At 37.2% G+C, this 24,758-nt stretch overlaps 1 protein-coding gene across 7 annotated transcripts in view; it reads left to right on the top strand.

Annotated features, from left to right (window-relative positions):
* Positions 1-24,758, top strand: part of CCDC171 (coiled-coil domain containing 171) — a 358,505-nt gene that overhangs the window by 37,969 nt on the left and 295,778 nt on the right. For 6 of the 7 annotated variants that reach the window (XM_079927995.1, XM_079927997.1, XM_079927993.1 and 3 more), the window contains 2 exons: positions 1,912-2,102; positions 4,543-4,674. In XM_079927995.1, the coding sequence (XP_079784121.1) occupies positions 1,912-2,102; positions 4,543-4,674 (323 nt within the window). Of the gene's footprint in view, positions 1-1,911; positions 2,267-4,542; positions 4,675-24,758 lie in introns of those variants that run through there. The other variant, XM_079928000.1, reaches the window with a different exon arrangement.

The raw sequence follows: 24,758 nt of genomic DNA, 5'->3' as shown, positions 1-24,758 counted from the left end.
GTAGTGGTTATGTGGATGTATAAAAGGTATGTCACCCTTATAGTTACACTTAATTGGGAGCAGGCAGCCAAGAATTAGCAGATACTTGTGGAAAGACTCTAAAATGGAGAGAAAAAAATAATTTGGAAGAATCAGAGTCTGTCATACAGTGTGAAGTAAGTCAGAAAGAGAAAGACAAATACCGTATGCTAACACATATATATGGAATTTAAGAAATAAAAATGTCATGAAGAACCTAGGGATAAGATAGGAATAAAGACACAGACCTACTAGAGAATGGACTTGAGGATATGGGGAGGGGGAAGGGTAAGCTGTGACAAAGTGGGAGAGTGGCATGGACATATATACACTACCAAACGTAAAATAGATAGCTAGTGGGAAGCAGCCACATAGCACAAGGAGATCAGCTCGGTGCTTTGTGACCACCTAGAAGGGTGGGATAGGGAGGGTGGGAGGGACAGAGACGCAAGAGGGAAGAGATATGGGAACATATGTATGTGTATAACTGATTCACTTTGTTATAAAGCAGAAACTAACACACCATTGTAAAGCAATTATACTCCAATAAAGATGTAAAAAAAATGTGAAATCAGAAATGAATAATATCAGTAGAAGCATTGGAAGATGAAGATGGAAGAAATATCCCAAAATTAGATTAAAAAAGGCAAAGGTGGAAAAATAGGAGAGAAAAGGCAAGAAACTTTGAGGGCCAATCTGAATAATAGGTAATATTGAAAGAAAGAGATAAGAGAGAAAACAGAGAGGGATAAATGATCAATGAAATTACTTTAAAAAAATCTCAGAGCTGAAGGATATGAGTTGCCAGATTGAAAGGGTCCAGAGAATATTCACCACAGTGGAAAAAAATAGACCCATGTGAAGGCATAGCATTATGAAATTCCAGAAAAATAGAGACCAAAAAAAGATCCTAAAGCTTTCAAAGAGAAAAGAAAAGGAAAGGAAAGAAAAATAAGCCAGATGCAAAGGAACAGGAATCAAAATGGCCTCAAACTTTTTACCTGCAATACAGAATACTAAACCATACAATAATGTCTTGTAGAGAGAGTAACTGGATGGGAGGGAGACTTTTTGTACCTTTGATAATAACTTGTATTTTGAACATACGATCCATTCAAAACACAAATATAATTTAAAAATAATACTACTAACTGGCTTTTTTTTTTTTTTGGTTTGTTTAACAAGTACGTTTGTACATATTTCCTCATTTTTATCTTTACAACAACTTTATTCCCACTGAGGGTTAGAGAGTCAGGGAGGTTTAATCAGGTGATGGGTGATGGAGCCAGACCTGGAAGCCTTTCATCACTTCTTTCTAGGTGCTGAGGCAAACAGCAGCCATAGTGAGTTGGGAAGTGATGGTTATTGTTGAGGTAATACTAGGATGAGAGGTGAATCGAGCCTAACTTTGGGGGAGTAAAGAGCTATAGTTCTAGGGTTCCCAACCTCAATTTTGTGACAGTATCAAGTGTAAGATATGCCACAACTAACTTGTTGCCAAGTCAAAAATCAAAATTTGTAATCTATCAAGTCTTTTTAAAAAGTAGCCCTATTATATGTCACACTTAAAAAATTTTTATTTTCTTGAATAGGAGAAAAATCATTTGAGTTGCAGCTGGTGCATCTAAACTTGGGCGTGCCTCTAGGAATATGTCATAACCATTTCACAGCAAAATCACCTCTGTCTGGAGGGGAAGAAGAGATTGAGAAATTGTAGAGTAGATTGGTTTTGGGACAGGAACTTTTCAAGAGTTCACTGGTATGAAGTGGTTAAATGTTTTGTCTTAATATCATGCTGTAATTGAAATCAGCTCCAATGCCTAGGTTTCTGAACTCCTACGGTTTTAATTTATGGTTGTAAATGTACCTATTATTCTTTTATATTTTTAATAGCTCAGAATGCAGAACTTCAGGGAAAGGCAAGTGGGATGGAGAAAGCATTCCAGACTTCCCAGCAGAAATGGAAAGAAGAATGCAGAAGATTTGAATGTGATTTGGAGGAAAGAGACAATATAATTCAAAACTGTGATCAAAAATATGATTTACTTATGAAAGAAAAAAGCAGACTAGAGAAAACTGTACAGGTAAAATATTTTATGAAGGAATTTTTTAATATTTAATATTCATTATATGTATTATACATTATTTGAAGTTATTTTTGGAAAGGAAAATACCAGAAAGCAAGAAAATCTAATTTCTTCCCCCCCCACACCAACTCCCTTCCTTTCTCCCTCTCTTCTTTCCTTTTTAGGGGCATTTTTGCAGGTCTATTTTTTATATGCTTTAGCAATATATTAATATATATATTGTTTCTTTTGTGAAAAACAGTTTGAGATCTCTGATCAAAAAAAAAACCAACTCACTTATATGGGAATACTGTAAGAAGATAAGAACCCACAACCCTTTTGGTCCAGCAACATGAAAATTTGTAATTTTAAAAATGTGGGCCCCAGATTTTGACCTGAATATGCAATAAATATAGAAAAATTTTTGTGTATCTGATGTAAACTTCATTATCTGTGTAGGGTACATTCTGTATAGGCACGGTATATAAATATTTGATGACCTTTTATTGAAATTATTGTGAGCTATTTATTCTCCCATTTTTTGTTCCTTTTTAGTCTCTAAAGTAAAAGTATGGTTTAATGTTGAAGTTGCCACCCACTTAAAAGATAGATTTTGAATTGTCTGTATTTGCCACTTTTTGGAAGTACCAATTTAAATTTAAAAATACATGATAGGGCTTCCCTGGTGGTGCAGTGGTCAAGAATCTGCCTGCCAATGCAGGGGACACAGGTTCGAGCCCTGGTCCAGGAAGATCCCCCATGCTGCGGAGCAACTAAGCCCGTGTGCCACAACTACCGAGACTGTGCTCTAGAACCTGTGAGCTGCAACTACTGAAGCCCGTGCTGCGCCTAGAGCCCGTGCTCCGCAATAAGAGAAGCCACCGCAGTGAGAAGCCCACGCACCACAACTAAGAGTAGCCCCCACTCGCTGCAACTAGAGAGAGCCCGTGTGCAGCAACAAAGACCCAACTCAGCCAAAAATAAATAAATAAATAAATAAATAAAATTACATGATAAAAATGCTCTACATTCACCACTGGTGTAAATGGCTTTTCAGAATATTGGAAATAAATCTTCACTAAAAATAATTTTACAAAAGCATTTGTTAAATGTAAAAGTTTCAGCACAAAGGTTCCCTGACCTTGTCAGCATATCTCCTTTTGATTTCCTGCATGTCAACAGTCACAGTTTTCTCTTCTCTTTATTGTAATATTCCTAGACCCTGGAACAGTGCCTGGCATATACAAGGGCTCCATTAGTATTTGAATGGGGGGAGTTTAGGTGGCACCTGGAACTACAAGTCCCTGAACTGCTTTGTATAAACTTCTCCACATGAAATGTCTAGAGCTATGGGGAAAGAGGGTAATGGTGGCAGCAATCCTTATAGTCAATCAGCCTGCATCTCAAGATCTCTTTTATAGATCTTGATGTGATCTTCATCACCTATTTGGTAGGAGAACTTTGCTTTGATTTTATACAATTGGCTTTGAACTAATCTGCACAGAGACCTTTGGGGGTGAAGAGGAGTCACTCTTTTGCCCTAAGGGGAAAAAACCTCAAGGCTCCTCCTGTTGCCTTTCCATTAGTGAAAGTTGGGAGGGCAGTCTTTATTATGCAGAACCACGCTACAGTTTATAAGGACACAGGAGGCTTTCCCTCTGTCTCATATAAACCACAGAATCTTTCTCCTTGTGTTAATGCAGACTTAGTTTAAAACCCTATAGTTTAGAAGATTGGATTTCTTGGGAAACCTGCATTTTATACTTATGAGATTTTGAACCAGATTAGATCTTGTAAATGTAGTACAACTCGGAAAACCCCAGAAGAAAAACCTCTTGCAAATATTGTTTATCTGTAGAACTAGAAATTAGTTAATAGTCTAAACCTAAAAAAATTTTTTTGACTTTTCAAATTTTTAACATTCTAGAGTTTCCTTATACTGATTTGTTGCACAAAACTCCTCCTTCTCCCCTTTGGTAAATACAGTGTTCTTTTTCAGATTTATATATAAATTATCAGGGATAATCCAAATAGTATTTCTATAGCTAATTAGAGCTTTCCATATTATCTCCTTTACATATACATTACATATTTGCCAAACAATCTGCTTTGTTTTGTCTCTATCATATGATGCATTTTGTTCATTCCCCAGCAGTTAAATTTTTTGGAAAAATTGGGTTAAATATCTATATCTATTTATATCTATCTATCTGTCTATCTATATATATATATGAAATGTTGCTTAAATTAAATGGGTAACCATAGCTTCTTATTCACATATACATTCTGATGACCAAAATATAATTATTCTATTAATTAATGATTTTAACATAAATTATAATGAGTTTTAACAGTCTGTATAGGTAAGGAGAGCCCTATGTATATTTAAATTGTGGATGAAGGAAGAAAGATAGCTTTTATTGATCTAATACTAAAACAAGATTTTATTCACGTAAAGGAAACGTTGGAAAAACATCAGCAGGAGAAGAATGAGATGGAGTCTCATATCAGGGAGACAGCATTGGAGGAGTTTAGATTACAAGCAGAACAATGGGAAGCAGAAAGAAGAGAGTTACAATTTATAGTACAGGTATTTTAAAAATAATAATAAATATGTCATTTTAATGCTTATGAAATTAAAAATTACCTTAGTGTGATAATTGACTCGCTTACTCAAGGAAAAAATAATTCCTAGTCTTTGCTCTCTGGAAGGCCATGTTTCATTTGTAGTTACATGACAATATGGGCAACTGTTTCCAAAAGATACTATTAGAATTGGGTGACTTCTGCATAAATTATTTGATTTTTAAAGGACACCTATACATTTGGCATTTAGTTTTCCAGTTTAAAATATGAGACTGTTAGCAGTCTTTAACAACATAAAGAAATAGAATAATCAGATTTTGGTATTAGAGGATGCTTATAAATCATATAATGTAGTGATTTTTTTGGAACTCTTTTTAAGAAGTGCAAATTCTTAATCATGTTCTTTTAACCTCTTCCCCGCAAAATCACAGAATCCCCCAGGCTTCGAGTAGTCCAATTTGAAAATCACTGATTACATCTAATCCCCATTATAGATGAGCAGATGGCAATCTGTGATTTACTCACACCATAAACTGAGTGATTAGTGTGGGAAGACTACAAGTCTCCAGATTTTTACTCCTGTTCACTTTGCATTCTTTCAGGAGATTATATGTAAATTATTTTGAAGGAGAGGTAGGAGAAATGAAAACTGTTCATTCACTAACCAACTAATTTAAAATTTCAAATAAATTTCCATCATTTCTTCTCTTATTTATTCTGTGGTAAGACAACATTTTTTCTACACAAAATGACAAATTGAAATATAGTCTTTATATAGATGTCAAAGAGATGCATTCTTTACAGAATGAAAAATACCCATCTAAAATAAATTTTAGAGTTGCTTTGTGTTACGAACAATTTTGTGAGATGAAGGCGGCCCAAAACCTGCAGAGAATAGAAAGCACCTTATTTCTTTAAGAGTGAAAGCTGGCAGTAAACAGTGGAAATACTGAATTTGTTGTATATGTAAGTGTTCAGAATACCAACAAAATCATATCTTTACCAAACCTTTGGTCCTTGGGCAATCCTTTTCTTCCCAGTCTCTCCCTCTGTGGAATTTGGAAAGACAGTCACTCTCTAGACCTCTTAGTATTTTTTTATTTTATTTTATGTTATTTTATTTGTTTTTGAGATTTTATAAAGGCTTTATTTGTCATACATGCGCCAACCACTGGAAATAAATTAAGCAGAGGTAATGGTAAATATATTTTCAGATTTTCTTATGATATAAAGCTAATTATACTCTTTATTAGTAGACTTGAACTCTCTAAGGCCATGACTTCAAATTTGTCTAACATGAATAACTTATGCTTTATTAGTAACCCCATTTATTATTTGCTTCTTTAACTTTTTATTTTATATTGGAGTATAGTTGATTAACAATGTTGTGTTAGTTTCAGGTATACAACAAAGTCTGTGAGTCTGTCTCTCTTCCGTAAATAAGTTCATTTCTATCTTTTTAAAAAAAAATTCCACACATAAGCGATATCACACACGATGTTTCTCTTTCTCTGTCTGACTTACTTCACTCAGTATGACAGTCTCTAGGTCCATCCATGTTGCTGCAAAGTTCTTTCCAAGTTTCATTCTTTTTAATGGCTGAGTAATATTCCATTGTATATATGTACCACATCTTCTTTATCCATTCTTTCATCGATGGACATTTATTTATGTTGCTCCCATGTCTTGGCTATTGTAAACAGCACTGCAGTGAACGCTGGGGTGCATGAATCCTTTCGGACCATGTTTTTCTCCCAGTATATGCCCAGGAGTGGGATTGTAGGATCATATGATAGCTCTGTTTTTAGCTCCTGTTATTTTTAGAGTCTGCTTGTAATTTGTATAGTTAGTTCTCTCATTCATTCAGTCACTCGTTCATTTATTCATTCCCTAAGTACTTTCTGAGTTCCTACTGTGGGTCCTGAAGATATAAAATTGATTAAGATATGATTTCTGTCCTAAAAGATATCTCAACATGGAGAGACATGTAAAGAGAGAAAATATATTGTAATATAATAACAAATAATTGTAACAAATAATTTTGAACAAAATGCTATGGGATCATAAAAGAGAAATAAATTAATTGCCTGGGAGATTGGGGAGATCACCACAGAGCAGAGGACATTTGAGCTGTTGTTGATAATTGTCTTCAGGGTTACCTAGAACAAACAAGTACACGTAAGTAAATGAAAATAACCCTTTTATTATCTATTATTTTTTGGCTGCGTTGGGTCTTCATTGCTGTGCGCGGGCTTTCTTTAGTTGCAGCTAGTGGGGGCTATTCTTTGTTCTGGTGTGCAGGCGTCTCATTGTGGCTTCTCTTGTTGTGGAGCACGGGCTCTAGGCACGTGGGCTTCAGTAGTTGCAGCACATGGGCTCAGTAGTTGCAGCATGTGGGCCCTAGAGTGCAGGCTCAGTAGTTGTGGCACGCGGGCTTAGTTGCTCCATGGCATGTGGGATCTTCGTGGACCAGGGATCGAACCCGTGTCCCCTTTATTGGCAGGTGGATTCTTAACCACTGCACCACCAGGGAAGTCCCAACCCCCCCCCCTTTTTTAAAAATACTCAGAAATTTCCAGCGCTACCAGTCAGAAGCCTGGAACTTATAAAATATGCTGCAGAGACCTGTATTTAAATGTGTGGATGATGTGATTTTGATAACAGTTTCCTGGTCAATCCTGTAAATCTCACATGAAATATACGTGGTTACATCAGACTTTGTATTATGAAGTGTTAAGATAATTTGAAATTCTGTATGAATCTTTATTATGTGTGGGAAGAATAGGGGAATATACTCCTTAGTTACTACCATCTTCTGTGAAATAGATTTTATTGTACTCTGTAACCAAAATGTTCAGAACACTGTCTCTTAATTTCTTGTCCTTTTTATTTTAACAAAAGAAAACTGCTTTTCCTTTTATAAAGCAAGCTTAGAAACCTTTTATATTTTAAAAAAGTCTTTTTTAAAACAACTTGAGGGATAGATGGAAATTCTCTCTCTATTGGCTGTTGATGGGTTCAGGTTTCCATCCTATAATTAGGTGTTAGTATCACATAGTGTTCTTTTGTGTAGCTCTCTAAGGGAATTCAGTTTTTAAAATAAGTTTTAAATAAACCTACATGAAGCTCCATCTTTAACAGACAAAGCTGGTATAATATTTCTCTCATCTGGGCTTTAGAATTCAGGCTCACTATAAAAAGCAAATCTTAATTTTATGCCATGTCTCCTTTCTTTCCCAGTAATTGAAGTGCTGAATAGAGGTGTACTTCTCTGGAATATTAATGGAGTTACCTCATTTTAAGAAAGTGTTTTTCATTTTTTAAATGCCTGTCCTCTTTTGATAAACATAAAAATTCCATGTCTTTAGCATTATTTGAAATTTCAAACCAAAGCAAAGCCATGGTAATTTTAGAATGATGTGTTTATATTGATCTTGGAAAAAAATATGTTATTTTTTATCTCTATTTATTTAAAATTTTTATTTAAAATGAACATTTGTTTTTATTTATTTCTTTGTTTTCTGCAATAGAAATGTGAACTTTGAGGATGCTTATTAGCCATGAGCTTTTCTATTGTAGGCAGTGTGGGACGTGCAGTGGTAAACCATCATACTCTGTCCTTTGTCATTTTTATAGTTCATTTCAATGTATAACTCATCAGTAGGATTGAAAGCATTTAGAAGATGAATGTATGTTTTTCATATTTAATTTATTTCCAAAATTCTGTAACTAAGCCAGGGAACAAAGTGCCCTTTCCTCATTCACTGACTAAATTTGGTTTATATATCTAGTGATCAAGGGGTGGGAGATTTTGTGATGGCAAAAGAGCGTGGGAAATGTAGACTGAAAATAATACCGCAGACTGAAGAAGGAGGAGGAAGAGTGGGGGGGCGAGGGGGTAAAGGAAGGTATCAGACTAGGTGTGGGCATCAATCACTGGCTGTATGATAAGACAGCAGCTAGGGACTGGGGTACAACATGTCAGAGATTGCCCTGGTAAGCACAGTTGTGATCTAGGGACAGCTTGGAGTAAGTTGCATGAAAAGGAGGTATTTCAGAGTTTTGCCTTAAATGATCTAGGGTAGCAAGGAGTTTTTCTTGGTAGCTTCCGGGGAAACTGTCTGCTGGTGCCCTTTGTAAGCAAATGGCATAGAAAGTGAGTCTGTCACTGGTACTGCCTGTTTCCAAACAGGAAATATCTTAATATTCAGTTTATAAAATTACATAATATTGTTCTTATTGTAAAAATGCCCCGAATTTAGGGAAAGTTAAAAGCACAAAGTGAAGGAATCCCCCCCTCCCCTGCAGGCCTGCCTGCTCCAGTCCTACTCCTCATCTAAGGGTGTATAAACATATATTATTATATTTACATAAATATGCCTCAGTAATATTTGGCATCCATCTTTTGATATTCTTACACTATTCTTGTAGTGTTTGAAGCTTTTCTGTCATGTGGAAGTTCCTAATACATTTAACAAATCCCTTATTGATAGACATTTTATTTCCTTCAAAAGTTTTTGCTTTAATTTAAAATGATTCACTAACATTCTTGTCCATATCTTTGCGCTGTTGTACATGTGATTTAGCTGTGTAAATGCCTAGAAGTATAATTGCTTGGTCTTCAAGTTTATGGATTTATAATTTGTGATAGGTATTACATAAAGTTAGTACTAGTTTATACTCTACAGTAGTAAACACTATTCTTGATTGTAGAACTATGCTGGCTTTGGGGATTTAGAGAGATAACCATGTACTAGACTAAGGTTGTAACTATATCTATATTGATGTATTTCATAAGTTAGGAAGGGGGAGTACTTTAGCTCTGATATGTTTCTAATTACTTTAATCCTTCAGACTTGAAACCATATTTTGGAGTTCAAGAAATAGTGTTTATATGAGTAAGTATAAAGAATTATACTTTTGGGGCTATGTTTCTGGAAGGTGTGGAAAGAAAGCAAGTTTATTTTCTAAGAGCACAGTGTGGTTTACTTTGATGTTAAATGTCAGTTCAAAAACAAGCTCCATTTTAAAATATTGTAAGTTCAACACCTCCCTCTAGTGGAGAAAAGAAAAACTCTCTCAGTTTCCTCTAAATGTGATTTTATTTGTTACAGACACACACACACTCTTCACTGTAAGGATCCAGGTAGCTTTGGTTTGATGAGAAAATAAATTCTGTGACAAAAATTAAAAAAATTTATTTTGGAGCAGGCAAGTTAATCTTGATGTATAACTGCATGAGGTATTTTATAGTTCTTTTGGAATTTTCTTTTATGTTATAATGTACTCCAGACATGGATTGCGTTGATTAAACCATACACCTATTATAAATATTTGAACATACAAAAAATAACAGGTATTAATATATAATTAATACTCAATATAACCAACCAATACCATTAATATAGCCAACACTTACCATCTAGATCATGTTTTTGTCATATTTGCTTAAAATTCATAATGAATTTCATATCACTGAAGACTGAATCACTTCACCATCCCACCACCACCTCACCGCCAAAAGATAACCATCATTCTGAAGTTGGTGTTTAATTTTCTGTCTGTAAACATTGATGATACATCATTTTTTTTTTAGTATTTTGTATATTTTTAAAATATACACACAGTATCACAGAGTATGAGTCTCTGTCCAACTTGTCTTTCTCACTTGTGTTTTTGAGACTTAGCCAAGTTAATAAACGATCTCTGGTTCATTCAATTTAACTGATCTATAGTATTTTATCCTATGCATATGTCATAATTAGTTTATCCATTACTGGATTGATTGAGATTTAAGTTCTTTCCAAGTTTCAATTATTGCAGACAATGCTTCCATGAACATCAAATATTTTTGTTTGTGTGGGATGTATTTAGCGTGTATGCAATTATTAAGAGGTAAAATATATGCTAAATTATTCTCCCAAGGGGTTGTATCAATTTGAGAGAAGAGTTTCTCTTCCCTTGCAGTCTCTTGAACACTTGGTATTTTTCAGATTTAATTTCTATTTAAATTTATTTTTGTCTGTGTCTGGTCTTAGTTGCGGCATGCGGGATCTTTCGTTGGGGCATGTGGGCTTCTCTCTAGTTGTGGCATGTGGGATTTTTCCTCTCTCTAGTTGCGCGCAGGCTCCAGAGAGCGTGGGCTCTGTAGTTTGCTGCACGTGGGCTCTCTAGTTGAGGAGCGCGGGCTCAGTAGTGGCGCTCGGGCTTAGTTGCCCCGTGGCATAGGTGGGATCTTAGTTCCCCAACCAGGGATCGAACCTGAATCCTCTGCACTGGAAGGCAGACTCTTTACCACTGGACCACCGGGGAAGTCCCCAGATTTAATTTCTTTTGCAATAGGATGCGTGTGAAATTGTCTCTCGCTCTTGCTTAAATTTCTGTTTCCCTGACGTGGAGCATGTTATGTTTATTGGCCATTCATGTTTCTTCTTCTGTGAACTGCAACTTTATATTTTTTCCCCTTTTCCTTTTGGATTGTTTGTATATTCTTACTGACTTATAAGAGTTTTTAATATATTTGGTTGCTTGGTTACTTGGATCTCCATGGCAAACATCTTTTTCCTCTTTGGGGAGACATGGAGACTATCCACACTGTTTGATGTGCACTTTAAAATTTTAATGTAGTTGAATGTATCAGTTTTTTCCTTTATTGATAGTGCTTTTTGTGTCTCGTATAATCTAAAGTCATAAAGAAAAATATATTTTTCTGTATAGAGCATGAAGGAGGGTCTAATTTTATTTTTTTCAAATGGATAACCAAATGTCCCTGTACTAGTTATTCACTTGTCTATTCTGTTACCACTTATTGATTTAAAATGTCATCTGTGTCATATATCAAGTTCCTTTATATCTAAGGTTTGGTTTCTGGTGCTCTGTTCTGTTTCACTTACATGTTGGTCTATTTCTGAACCAATACTAAATTGTTTTATTTACCATGGCTTTAGAGTAAATCAGATAGGGCAAGTTCCCTCCTCCATATTCTTAATATTTTTTGAGGGGGGGTGGGGAGGAGAGTTATTCTTATCCTTTTAATATTCCATATGAGTTTGAGAATTGGCTTGTTACATTCCACCAAGAAACCTTGCTGTAATTTTGATTGGAATTGAATTGGATTTATAGGTCAGTTTTGCATAAATTGACATCCTTAATTTCTTCTGTTTTCCATCCTTTTATATTTTTGTTCTATTTTTGAGGAGATTTCTTCAATTTTATATAGCAACTTTTCTGCTGAATTCTCATTTCTGCATTTGGGTTTGTGTGTGTGTGTGTGTGTGTGTGTGTGTGTGTGTGTGTGGTACGCGGGCCTCTCACTGTTGCGGCCTCTCCCGTTGCAGAGCACAGGCTCCGGACACGCAGGCTCAGCGGCCATGGCTCACAGGCCCAGCTGCTCTGCGGCATGTGGGATCTTCCCGGATCGGGGCACGAACCAGTGTCCCCTGCATCGGCAGGTGGACTCTCAACCACTGCGCCACCAGGGAAGCCCCTGCTTTTGGGTTTTTAATTTACAAGAGCTGTTTCTTGTTTCTTGGCTATACCTTTTTATAGTAGAGTCTTCTTATTTCATGTTTGTAATACCTTATTTTAGCTCTCTGAGGATGGAAGTCATACTTGTTTTGAAGGTGGTTCCCCTCATTCTTCCCCCCTAGATTGTCTTTGTTTTTTCTGAGTGTTTGACCCCATTTGTCTGAGTTTCACATGAGAAGCTTTCCTCAAATGTCTGCTGATCCTTGGCTGTATGTTCATGTTTAAAAATGAAGCACTAAAAAGCTGGGAGAAAGCTCTGTGTATGTGGAGCCTTTCCATTTAATTGGGGAACCTTAAAAATGCCGGGACCTGCAGCTCTTTTCCCTTGGACTGGTAGTTTCCCCACAAAGGAGTCTTCTAGTCTTCTTGTGCTTATAGTACCTTAAGTGTAGGAGTCAATGTTCTGGGAGCTGAAGAGAGAAAGGGAGCCGTGAAGTCTCACTGCCCACTATTTCCCAATCTCCTAATTTTTAATAAGGTGTTTAATCCCTGACCTTTAATAAGGTGTTTAATCCCTGACCTTCAGTCGTGTCTGGTTTTCATGACCTCAGAACCTTTTTGGGGCAACCTCTCTTGTTAGTAAATAAACTCTTTCTCTTTTTCCAGGATGGAGAGGGGACTTTGTCAGGGAGGGAGTTGGCAGAGGAGATCTGAGGATATAACTAACTGCTGTTTACAGAGGCTTCCAACAGTGTTCTGTATTCATTGCTACCCCATGGCTTGGCTTCAGGGATGATTGCTGCTTCCAATTTCTGATCTTTTATGGATATGAATTCAGCTTGCTATTAGGCTCTTCCCTTTTTGAGTATTTAACATAGTTGAGAAAGCTGAAACCTGTCATTTATCACTTGTCCATTTACTTTCCATCTTGCAAATTTGCTTTTGACATCTCTTGTTGGCTGTCATCTTTTCTGCCACTCATTTTTATTCTATCTTCATTTAAGTGGGATTTCAGGAGCAAGCAGAGATGATTGGATAGCTTTGATCCAATCTGTTTAACTGGTGGTGCTCTCTTTCTGCTCTTTCTACATATGACCTTCTGAGACCTTAAAGTCTCACTTTTCAACTCATATTTGAGCTCTGGTTTTACTGAATGTTTTTTAGTATTAAAAGCAGCTAGGGTGCTGGCTTTCATAGCTACAGTTCTTTTTTTTTTCTTTCCAGTTTTATTGAGACATACTTGACATATACACTCTGTAAGTTTAAGGTGTACAACATGAATGATTTGATATATATATATACTGCAAAATGATTACAAGTTTAGTTAACTTCCATTACCTCACACAGTTACAGATATTTTTTTTCTTGAGATGAGAACTTTTAAGATCTACTCTCTTAGTAACTTTCAAATATACAATATGGTAATGTTAACTATAGCCATCATGCTATACATCATATCTTAATATTCAATTTATAAAATTTTTACCGTTTTTTTTTTTGCGGTACGCGGGCCTCTCACTGCTGCGGCCTCTCCCGCCGCAGAGCAACAGGAGACGCGCAGGCTCAGCGGCCATGGCCCACCGGCACATCCGCCCCGCGGCACGTGGGATCCTCCCGGACCGGGGCACGAACCCGCGTCCCCTGCATCGGCAGGCGGACCCCCAACCACTGCGCCACCAGGGAAGCCCTATAAAATTTTTATAAAATAAAATTTTTATGACATACAGTATTACAGTCTTTCCATAAAACAGTATTGGAAACATTGTTAAATTAAAAAAACCACTTACCTGTGATCATGGGCTAATACTCAGTTTCTCCAATTATTAGAGAGAGATGTACGATATGGCAATGTGAATCCTCGAAGGCAAAGTTATAAAACAGAAAACTAACACATTATTAATTTTATATTAAATATCACTCACCTTATGCCTATGTAAGGATAGACTCTCTACTTCAATACAGATCTTGCACATGATGTTCAATGCGATGAATACTTAGATGATGATGCTGACAAAAGCATCTCATATAGTTCTTGCTGTACAGTTATTCAGTTTTCACACGAAAACACACACATACACAACAGATAAGTTTATTAACTGTATGGCATGATGATTATTTGCTATTCATTAAGTGGAAATGGGTCATGTAAAGGGCTTCATCCTTGTCATCTTCATGTTGAGTTGGCTGAGGAGGACGAGGGCTTGGTCTCGCTGTCTCAGGGGCGGCAGTGGTGGAAGAGACGCAGGAGATGGAAGGGGAGGCAGGAGAGGCAGGCACACTGGTGTAACTTTATGGAAATACATTGTCCTTTCTGTCTGCCGCTTTTGCTTTTTCATTTCTCTAAAAATGTTTCTATATGATACCAATCCTTTTTTCATTGTTTGCTTTAGTTTCAGTGCCCATGTCATAGAAGGGTCCATGTTGTAAAACAAGTCAAAAGCAGTCTTGAAATCAGCACCCTTCTACCAGATTGCCTAATGTCAATTTGTTTTCTGGCACTGCTTCTTCTATGTCTTCTTCCGTATCATCTGACACTGGTTTAGAAACACTCATCTCCATCAGGAAATCTTCTGTTAATTCCTCTGGTGTGCTGTCTCAGCTCTTGAACTTCTCCAAGATTCATATCTTGAAACCCTTCACCCCCCCTTTTTTTTTTTGGCTATATCTATGATCTCTTTCACGATTTCCTTGATTGGCTCTGTCGTAAACTTTGTGAAGTCACGGACAACATCTGGCCACAGTTTTCTCTCACAGTTTTCTTTCTTTATTGTTTCCGGATTGATGGCTTTCACAGCTTTTTCTGTAACAACAATGGGATTTTTTCAATGCTGTAATCCTTCCAGACTTTTATGATGTTCTCTCAATCAGGGTTCTCTTCCATAGCGTTGACCATCCTTTCTATAGAGTACCGTGTATAATGAGTGTTTAAGGTTCTTATGACCCCCTGATCGAGAGGCTGAATTAGAGATGTTGTATTTGGGGAAAGTGGACCATTTTAGTGTCTTTGGTGTTAAACTTATGGGGTTCTGGGTGGCCAGGGGCATTTTCAATAACAAAAGAACTTTAAAAGGCAGTCCCTTACTGGCAAGGTATTTCCTGACTTCAGGGACAAAGCATTGATGGAACCAATGCAGAAAACGTATTCTTGTTGTTTAGGCCTTCTTGTTGTACAACCAAAGGACTGGCAGCTCAGGGGTTAGCAGCTTTGTAGATAAGGGCAGTACTGATCATAAATCCAACTGCATTTGCACAAAACAATAGAGTTAGCCTATCCCTTCCTACCTTAAACCCTGGTGCTTGCTTCTCTTCCTTATGAGTAAATGTCCTTGGGCATTTTTTTCCAGAATAGGGCATTTTTGTCTGCATTAAAAACCTGTTCAGGCAGATATCATTTCTCCTCAATGATTTCCTTTTTTAAAATTGAATTATAGTTGATTTACAATGTCGCGCTATTTTCTGCTGTACAGCAGTGACTCAATTATACACAATATACATTTAAAAAATATTCTTTTCCATTATGGTTTATACCAGGAGATTGGATATACTTCCCTGTGCTCTGCAGTAGGACCCTCTTGTTTATCCATTCTAAATGGATAAATGCATCTACTAAACCCAAACTCCAGTCCATTCCTCTCCCTCCCCCACTTCCCCTTGGTAACTACAAGTCTGTTCTCTATGTCGGTGAGTCTGTTTCTGTTTTGTAGATAGCTTCATTTGTGCCATATTTTAGCCCTCAGTGATTTTCTTAAAGGCATCTGGGAACTTGTCTGCTGCCTCTTGGTTTTCAGAAGTTGCCTCTTCTGTTATCTTGGCATTTTTAAAGCCAAACCTCTTTTTAAAATTATCAAACCATTCTTTGCTGGCATTAAATTCTCCAGCTTTAGATCCTTCACCATCCTTTTGCTTTAAGTTGTCATATAGTGACTTCACTTTTTCTCGAACCATATTAGAGTCTATAGTTACGCCTTTCTCAGAGCAATGCTGCACCCAGGTACGCCTTTCTCAGAGCAATGCTGCACCCACATAAAAGCTGCCTTTTCTTTTTTTTTTTTATTGTGGTACGCGGGCCTCTCACTGTTGTGACCTCTTCCGTTGCGGAGCACAGGCTCTGGACGCACAGGCTCAGCGGCCATGGCTCACGGGCCCAGCCGCTTCGCGGCATGTGGGATCTTCCCGGACCAGGGCACGAACCCGTGTCCCCTGCATAGGCAGGCAGACTCTCAACCACTGCGCCACCAGGGAAGCCCTAGATTTATATATTTTTTTATGGTAGTAAATGATAAAATAGATTAGAATCTACATATTTTATGCATTCTTGACATACATTTTTCTTATTTTTTTGATATTTCTAGGCTATGCAGTTTGTCTGTGAGTTTTTTCAACTTGTCACAAATCTCCAAAAAATTATCGAATGTGTTTATTGAAAAAAATCTACGTATAAATGGACCCATGCAGTTCAAACACATACCCATGTTGTTCAGGGGTCAACTGTGTATATAATATATATATATATATATATATATATATTTATGTATGCATCTGTATACTTTTATACTATATTTTATTTCTTTATCCATTGATGGACATTAAGGTTATTTCCATGTCTTGGCTGTTGTATTGAGGTTGTTGATTTTCAAGGCCACCAGGAGTTGGGGGAAGGGAGTGTGGAATTAGGGCGAGTTTAAATGCTACAAAGCTTGCTATTCTTACTGAGATTCAGCTGATTTTCTTGAATAAATGCTTCTTAGATTATTGCAAGCTTTTGGTTAATTTTCAGTTATGAAAAATTTGATTTTGACATTTTTTGCCAGTGTTCTTGTTACTTTAATGGAGGAAAGAATTATTGGTGGTCCTTACTCTGCCTTTCTGGAACTTACTTATGTTCTCTGAAGATATTCTGAAGTTTTCTTCTCTTTGTATATACTCCTCTCAGGGAATGATTTTGCCCTCCCCATTTGATTTAGATTCCATCTTTCATGTTGGGGAATTTTTTCAAGTACCGTGTTTTCTTATGTTTAAGAGTGAGGGACTGAAAAACTTATTAGAAGTTTTTGAGTGTTGGGTTAGCTCTTTCAACCATGATCTTCGCTCTAGGGTTGGTTATCTTGTGGATATTTGAAAGAGATAGATAAAATCCTACCCTCCCCAAATAACTTAAGAAGATGTAGGAAGTAGAAAACTTGATTGAGTCATTGTCAAAATTCCAGGCTCATACTGCTTCACCAATGAACAGAAAGAAACATTCAAGGAGCAAATAATTTCAGTCTTACATAAACTCTGCCAGAGAATGAAAAGAAAACTTGATAACATACCAAACTAATAATCTTGATACTAAACTGACAAGGATACAAGGAAAGATAATTATAGCCAATCTCACTCATGAATATAGGTGTAAAAATACTATACAGATTTTTAGCCAACTGAATGTAGCAAAATGGAAAAAAGATATAATCTAAAAAGCCTTTATACAAGAAATGCCAACTAAGTCTAACGTTAGAAAACCAATCAAGGTAATTTTAATTAATGAAATCTGTTAACTTTATTATGTAATATAAGTTTCTTGGGTATGTGAATAGAATTCCTAAAAACTACTGGAGAGAAGGAATTAAAGTAAATTTTGTTCTTCATCCTTTGACTGTGGACTATACTGCTGGTTACTTTCCAGACTAGAATCTTTTATAGAGAATTATACTTGGTGCTTGCAACATTCTCACTCAGATTCTGATGACACCTTTTGAGTGGCTAGGTATACCTGGATGCATGTATAAATATATGTTTGTATGTTCCTGAGTAAGATTATGCTGGTGAGGGGAAGGTGGGAAAAAGGGCTTTGTCAAAGACCTTAAGTAGGAAAGATGAATCTAGATTAGTTACTGTGGAAAATATCTTTGATATGTGTGTTAACTTTATATTGGAACTTCCATAAAATTCAACTCTGATTTCTGAGTTTAGTTGGAAAAGAAGATCGAGAGATTTAAGTAGAACTACCTGATGTTATTTTTGTTTCAGTAGTACAGCAAAGATTTAAAACTTGAACACTGAAGAGAAAATGAAATACAGCCATCTAGTGGCTGCAACTTAAAAAGCTCTAAGCATAGTTAAAGTACCGTGAGCTCACATAAAAATCTCTCAAGGGCCATTATTAGGCATTCAAGCTAATCATTCCTTATCACACAAAGGAGCAATACACATTTGTATTACTAAACATTTTAGTCAAATTTTAATAAGAAGGGAAAACCTAATATATGTCAGTTGAACTATAACATTATGTAAATACCCTCAGAGGTCATTTGAACTAGAGTAAAATTATAGTAAGCTATCTACATTTTCAGTTGTAATATATATTAATCAGATTTTCTCAACATCTTTATTGGAGTATAATTGCTTTACAATGTTGTGTTAGTTTCTGGTGTATAACAAAGTGAATCAGCTATATGTATACATATATCCCCATATCCCCTCCCTCTAGCATCTCCCTCCCACCCTCCCTATCCCACCCTTCTAGGGGGTCACCAAGCACCTAGGTGATCTCTGTGCTATGCAGCTGCTTCCCACTAGCTGTTTTACATTTGGTAGTGTATATATGTCCATGCCACTCTGTCACTTCGTCCCAGCTTACCCATGCCCCTCCCCATGTCCTCAAGTCCATTCTGTACGTCTGCATCTTTATTTCTGACCTGCCCCTAGGTTTATCAGAACCGTATTTTTTTTCTTAGATTCCATATATATCTGTCAGCATACAATATTTGTTTTTCTCTTTCTGACATACTTCACTCTGTTTGACAGACTCTAGGTCCATCCAACTCACTACAAATAACTCCATTTCATTTCTTTTTATGGCTGAGTAATATTCCATTGTATATATGTGCCACATCTTTTTTTTTTTTTGCGGTACGCGGGCCTCTCACTGCTGTGGCCTCTCCCGTTGCGGAGCACAGGCTCTGGACGCGCAGGCCCAGAGGCCATGGCTCATGGGCCCAGCCACTCTGCGGCATGTGGGCTTTTCCCGGACCGGGGCACAAACCGTGTCCCCTGCATCAGCAGGCAGACTCTCAACCACTGCGCCACCAGGGAAGCCCCACATCTTCTTTATCCATTCATCTGTTGATGGGCACTTAGGTTACTTCCATGTCCTGGCTACTGTAAATAGAGCTACAATGAACACTGGGGTGCATGACTCTTTTTGAATTATGGTTTTCTCAGGGTATATGCCCAATAGTGGGATTGCAGGGTCCTATGGTAGTTCTATTTTGAGTTTTTTAAGAAACCTCCAAACTGTTCTCCTTAGTGGCTGTATCAATTTACATTCCCACCAACAGTGCAAGAGGGTTCTATTTTCTCCACACCCTCTCCAGCATTTATTGTTCATAGATTTTCTGATGATGGCTCTTCTGACCGGTGTGAGGTGATACCTCATTGTTTTGATTTGCATTTATCTAATGATTAGTGATGTTGAGCATCCTTTCATGTATTGTTGGCAACCTGTATATCTTGTTTGGAGAAATGTCTATTTAGGTCTTCTGCCCATTTTTTGATTAGGTTGTTCTTTTTTTTTTTTTTTTTAACATCTTTATTGGAGTATAATTGCTTTACAATGCTGTGATACTTTCTGCTGTATAACAAAGTGAATCAGCTATACATATACATATATCCCTATATCTCCTCCCTGTTGTATCTGCCTCCCACCCTCCCTATCCCACCCCTCTAGGTGGTCACAAAGCACCGAGCTGATCTCCCTGTGCTATGCGGCTGCTTCCCACTAGCTATCTATTTTACATTTGGTGGTGTATATATGTCCATGCCACTCTCTCACTTTGTCTCAGCTTCCCCTTCCCCGTGTCCTCAAGTCCATTTTCTAGTAGGTCTGTGTCTTTTTTTTTTTTAACATCTTTATTGGGGTATAATTGCTTTACAATGGTGTGTTAGTTTCTGCTTAATAGCAAAGTGAATCAGTTATACATATACATATGTTCCCATATCTCTTCCCTCTTGTGTCTCCCTCCCTCCCACCCTCCCTATCCCACCCCTCCAGGCAGTCACAAAGCACTGAGCCGATACCCCTGTGCCATGCGGCTGCTTCCCACTACTTATCTACCTTACGTTTGGTAGTGTATATATGTCCATGCCTCTCTCTTGCCCTGTCACAGCTCACCCTTCCCCCTCCCCATATCCTTAAGTCTGTTCTCCAGTAGGTCTGTGTCTTTATTCCTGTCTTACCCCTAGGTTCTTCATGACATTTTTTTTCTTAAATTCCATATATATGTGTTAGCATATGGTATTTGTCTTTTTCTTTCTGACTTACTTCACTCTGTATGACAGACTCTAGGTCTATCCACCTCATTACAAATAGCTCAATTTCGTTTCTTTTTATGGCTGAGTAATATTCCATTGTAAATATGTGCCACATCTTCTTTATCCATTCATCTGATGATGGGCACTTAGGTTGATTCCAACTCCTGGCTATTGTAAATAGAGCTGCAGTGAACATTTTGGTACATGACTCTTTTTGAATTATGGTTTTCTCAGGGTATATGCCCAGTAGTGGGATTGCTGGGTCATATGGTAGTTTTATTTGTAGTTTTTTAAGGAAGCTCCATACTGTTCTCCATAGTGGCTGTACCAATTCACATTCCCACCAGCAGTGCAAGAGTGTTCCCTTTTCTCCACACCCTCTCCAGCATTTATTGTTTGTAGATTTTTTGATGATGGCCATTCTGACTGGTGTGAGGTGATATCTCTTTGTAGTTTTGATTTGCATTTCTCTAATTATTAATGATGTTGAGCATTCTTTCATGTGTTTGTTGGCAATCTGTATATCTTCTTTGGAGAAATGTCTGTTTAGGTCTTCTGCCCATTTTTGGATTGGGGTGTTTGTTTTTTTGTTATTGAGCTGCATGAGCTGCTTGTAAATTTTGGAGATTAATCCTTTGTCAGTTGCTTCATTTGCAAATATTTTCTCCCATTCTGAGGGTTGTCTTTTCGTCTTGTTTATGGTTTCCTTTGCTGTGCAAAAGCTTTTAAGTTTCATTTAGTCCCATTTGTTTCTTTTTGTATTTATTTCCATTTCTCTAGGAGGTGGGTCAAAAAGGATCTTGCTGTGATTTATGTCATAGAGTGTTCTGCCTATGTTTTCCTCTAAGGGTTTTATAGTGTCTGGCCTTACATTTAGGTCTTTAATCCATGTTGAGTTTATTTTTGTGTGTGGTGTTAGGGAGTGTTCTAATTTCATTCTTTCACATGTAGCTGTCCAGTTTTCCCAGCACCACTTATTGAAGAGGCTGTCTTTTCTCCATTATATACTTTTGCCTCCTTTATCAAAATTAAGGTGACCATATGTGCATGGGTTTATCTCTGGGCATTCTATCCTGTTCCATTGGTCTATCTTTCTGTTTTTGTGCCAGTACCATACTGTTTTGATTACTGTAGCTTTGCAGTATAGCCTGAAGTCAGGGAGCCTGATTCCTCCAGTTCCGTTCTTCCTTCTCAGGATTTCTTTGGCTCTTTGGGGTCTTTTGTGTTTCCATACAAATTGTGAAATTTTTTGTTCTAGTTCTGTGAAAAGTGCCATTGGTAGTTTGGTATGGATTGCACTGAATCTGTAGATTGCTTTGGGTAGTATAGTCATTTTCACAATGTGGATTCTTCCAATCCAGGAACATAGTATATCTCTCCATCTGTTGGTATCATCTTTAATTTCTTTCATCAGTGTCTTATAGTTTTCTGCATATAGGTCTTTTGTCTCCTTAGGTAGGTTTATTCCTAGGTATTTTATTCTTTTTGTTGCAGTGATAAATGGGAGTGTTTCCTTAATTTCTCTTTCAGATTTTTCATCATTAGTTTATAGGAATGAAAGAGATTTGTGTGCATTAATTCTGTATCCTGCTACTCTACCAAATTTGCTGGTTAGCTCTAGTAGTTTTCTGGTAGCATCTTTAGGATTCTGTATGTATAGTATCATACCATCTGCAAACAGTGACAGTTTTACTTCTTCTTTTCCGATTTGGCTTCCTGTTATTTCTTTTTCTTCTCTGATTTCTGTGGCTTAAACTTGCAAAACTATGTTGAATAAGAGTGGTGAGAGTGGGCAACCTTGTCTTATTCCTGATCTTAGAGGAAATGCTTTCAGTTTGTCACCATTGAGGACGATGTTGGCTGTGGGTTTGTCATATATGGCCTTTATTATGTTGAGGTAGGTTCCCTCTATGCCTACTTTCTGGAGGGTTTTTATCATAAATAGGTGTTGAATTTTGTCAAAAGCTTTTTGTGCATCTATTGAGAGTATCATATGGTTTTTCTCCTTCAGTTTGTTAATATGGTATATCACATTGAATGATTTGCATATATTGAAGAATCCTTGCATTCCTGGGATAAACCCCACTTGATCATGGTGTATGATCCTTTTAATGTGCTGTTGGATTCTGTTTCCCGGTATTTTGCTCAGGATTTTTGCATCTATGTTCATCGGTGTTACTGGCCTGTAGTTTTCTCTTTTCGTGACATCTTTGTCTGGTTTTGGTATCAGGGTGCTGGTGGCTTCGTAGATGAGTTTGGGAGTGCTCCTCCGTCTGCTATATTTTGGAAGGGTTTGAGAAGGATGGGTGTTAGCTCTTCTCTCAATGTTTGATAGAATTCGCCTGTGAAGCCATCTGGTCCTGGACTTTTGTTTGTTGGAAGATTTTTAATCACTGTTTCAATTTCAGTACTTGTGATTGGTCTGTTTATATTTTCTATTTCTTCCTGGTTCAATCTCGGAAGGTTGTGCCTTTCTAAGAATTTGTCCATTTCTTCCAGGTTGTCCATTTTATTGGCATAGAGTTACTTGTAGTAATCTCTCCTGATCCTTTGTATTTCTGCAGTGTCAGTTGTTACTTCTCCTTCTTCATTTCTAATCCTGTTCATTTGAGTGTTCTCCCTTTTATCTTGATGAGCCTGGCTAATGGTTTATCAGTTTTGTTTATCTTCTCAACGAACCAGCTTTTAGTTTTATTGATCTTTGCTATTATTTTCTTCATTTCTTTTTCATTTATTTCTGATCTTTATGATTTCTTTCCTTCTGCTAACTTTGGGGTTTTTTCTTCTTCTTTCTCTAATATCTTTATGTGTAAGGTTAGGTTGTTTATTTGAGGTTTTTCTTGTTGCTTGAAGTAGGATTGTATTGCCATACACTTCCCTCTTAAAACTGCTTTTGCTGCATCCCATAGGCTTTTGGTCGTCATGTTTTCATTTCATTTGTGTCTAGGTATTTTTTGATTTCCTCTTTGATTTCTTCAGTAGTCTCTTGGTTTCTTAGGAGCATAGTTTTTAATCCTCCATGTGTTCGTATTTTTTAGGTTTTTTCCCCCGTAATTGATATTTAGTCTCATAGCTTTGTGGTCAGAAAAGATACTTGATATGATTTCAGTTTTCTCAAATTTACCAAGGCTTGTTCTGTCACCCAGGTTATGGTCTATCCTGGAGAATGTTCCATGAGCACTTGAGAAGAAAGTGTATTCTGTTGTTTTGGATGGAATGTTCTATAAATATCAGTTAAGTCCATCTTGTGTAATGTGTCATTTAAAGCTTGTGTTTCCTTATTTATTTTCATTTCGGCTGATCTGTCCATTGGTGAAAGTGGGGTGTTAAAGTCCCCTACTATGACTGTGTTACTGTCTATTTCCCCTTTTATGGCTGTTAGCATTTGCCTTATGTATTGAGGTGCTCCTATGTTGGGGGCATAAATGTTTACAATTGTTATATCTTTTTCTCGGATTGATTCCTTGATCATTATGTAGTGTCCTTCTTTGTCTCTTGTAATAGTCTTTATTTTAAAATCTATTTTGTCTGATAAGAGAACTGCTACTCCAACTTTTTTTTTTTTTAATGTATGTATTTATTTATTTATTTTTGGCTGTGTTGGGTCTTTGTTTCTGTGCGAGGGCTTTCTCCAGTTGAGGCGAGTGGGGGCCACTCTTCATCGCAGTGCGCGGGCCTCTCACTGTCGTAGCCTCTCACGTTGCGGAGCACAGGCTCCAGACGCGCAGGCTCAGTAGTTGTGTCTCACAGGCCTAGTTGCTCTGCGGCATGTGGGATCTTCCCACACCGGGGCTCGAACCCAAGTCCCCTGCATTGGCAGGCAGATTCCCAACCACTGAGCCACCAGGGAAGCCCCTCCAGCTTTCTTTTGATTTCCATTTTCGTGGAATATCTTTTTCCATCCCCTCACTTTCAGTCTGTATGTGTCCCTAGGTCTGAAGTGGGTCTCTGGTAGACAGCATATATACAGGTCTTGTTTTTGTATCCATTCAGCCAGTCTGTGTCTTTTGGTTGGAGCAGTTAATCCATTTACATTTAAGGTAATTATTGATATATATGTTCCTATTACCATTTTCTTAATTGTTTTGGGTTTCTTTTTGTAGGTCTTTTCCTTCTCTTGTGTTTCCTGCCTAGAGAAGTTCCTTTTGCATTTGTTTTGAAGCTGGTTTGGTGGTGCTGAATTCTCTTAACTTTTACCTGTCAGTAAAGGTTTTAATTTCTCCATCAAATCTGAATGAGATCCTTGCTGGGTAGAGTAATCTTGGTTGTAGGTTTTTCCCTTTCATCACTTTAAATATGTCCTGCCACTCCCTTCTGACTTGCAGAGTT

Source organism: Stenella coeruleoalba, assembly GCF_951394435.1.
Source record: "Stenella coeruleoalba genome assembly, chromosome: 7".
Classification (NCBI taxonomy): Eukaryota; Metazoa; Chordata; class Mammalia; order Artiodactyla; family Delphinidae; genus Stenella; species Stenella coeruleoalba.
This window is presented reverse-complemented; position numbering and strand designations above follow the sequence as displayed.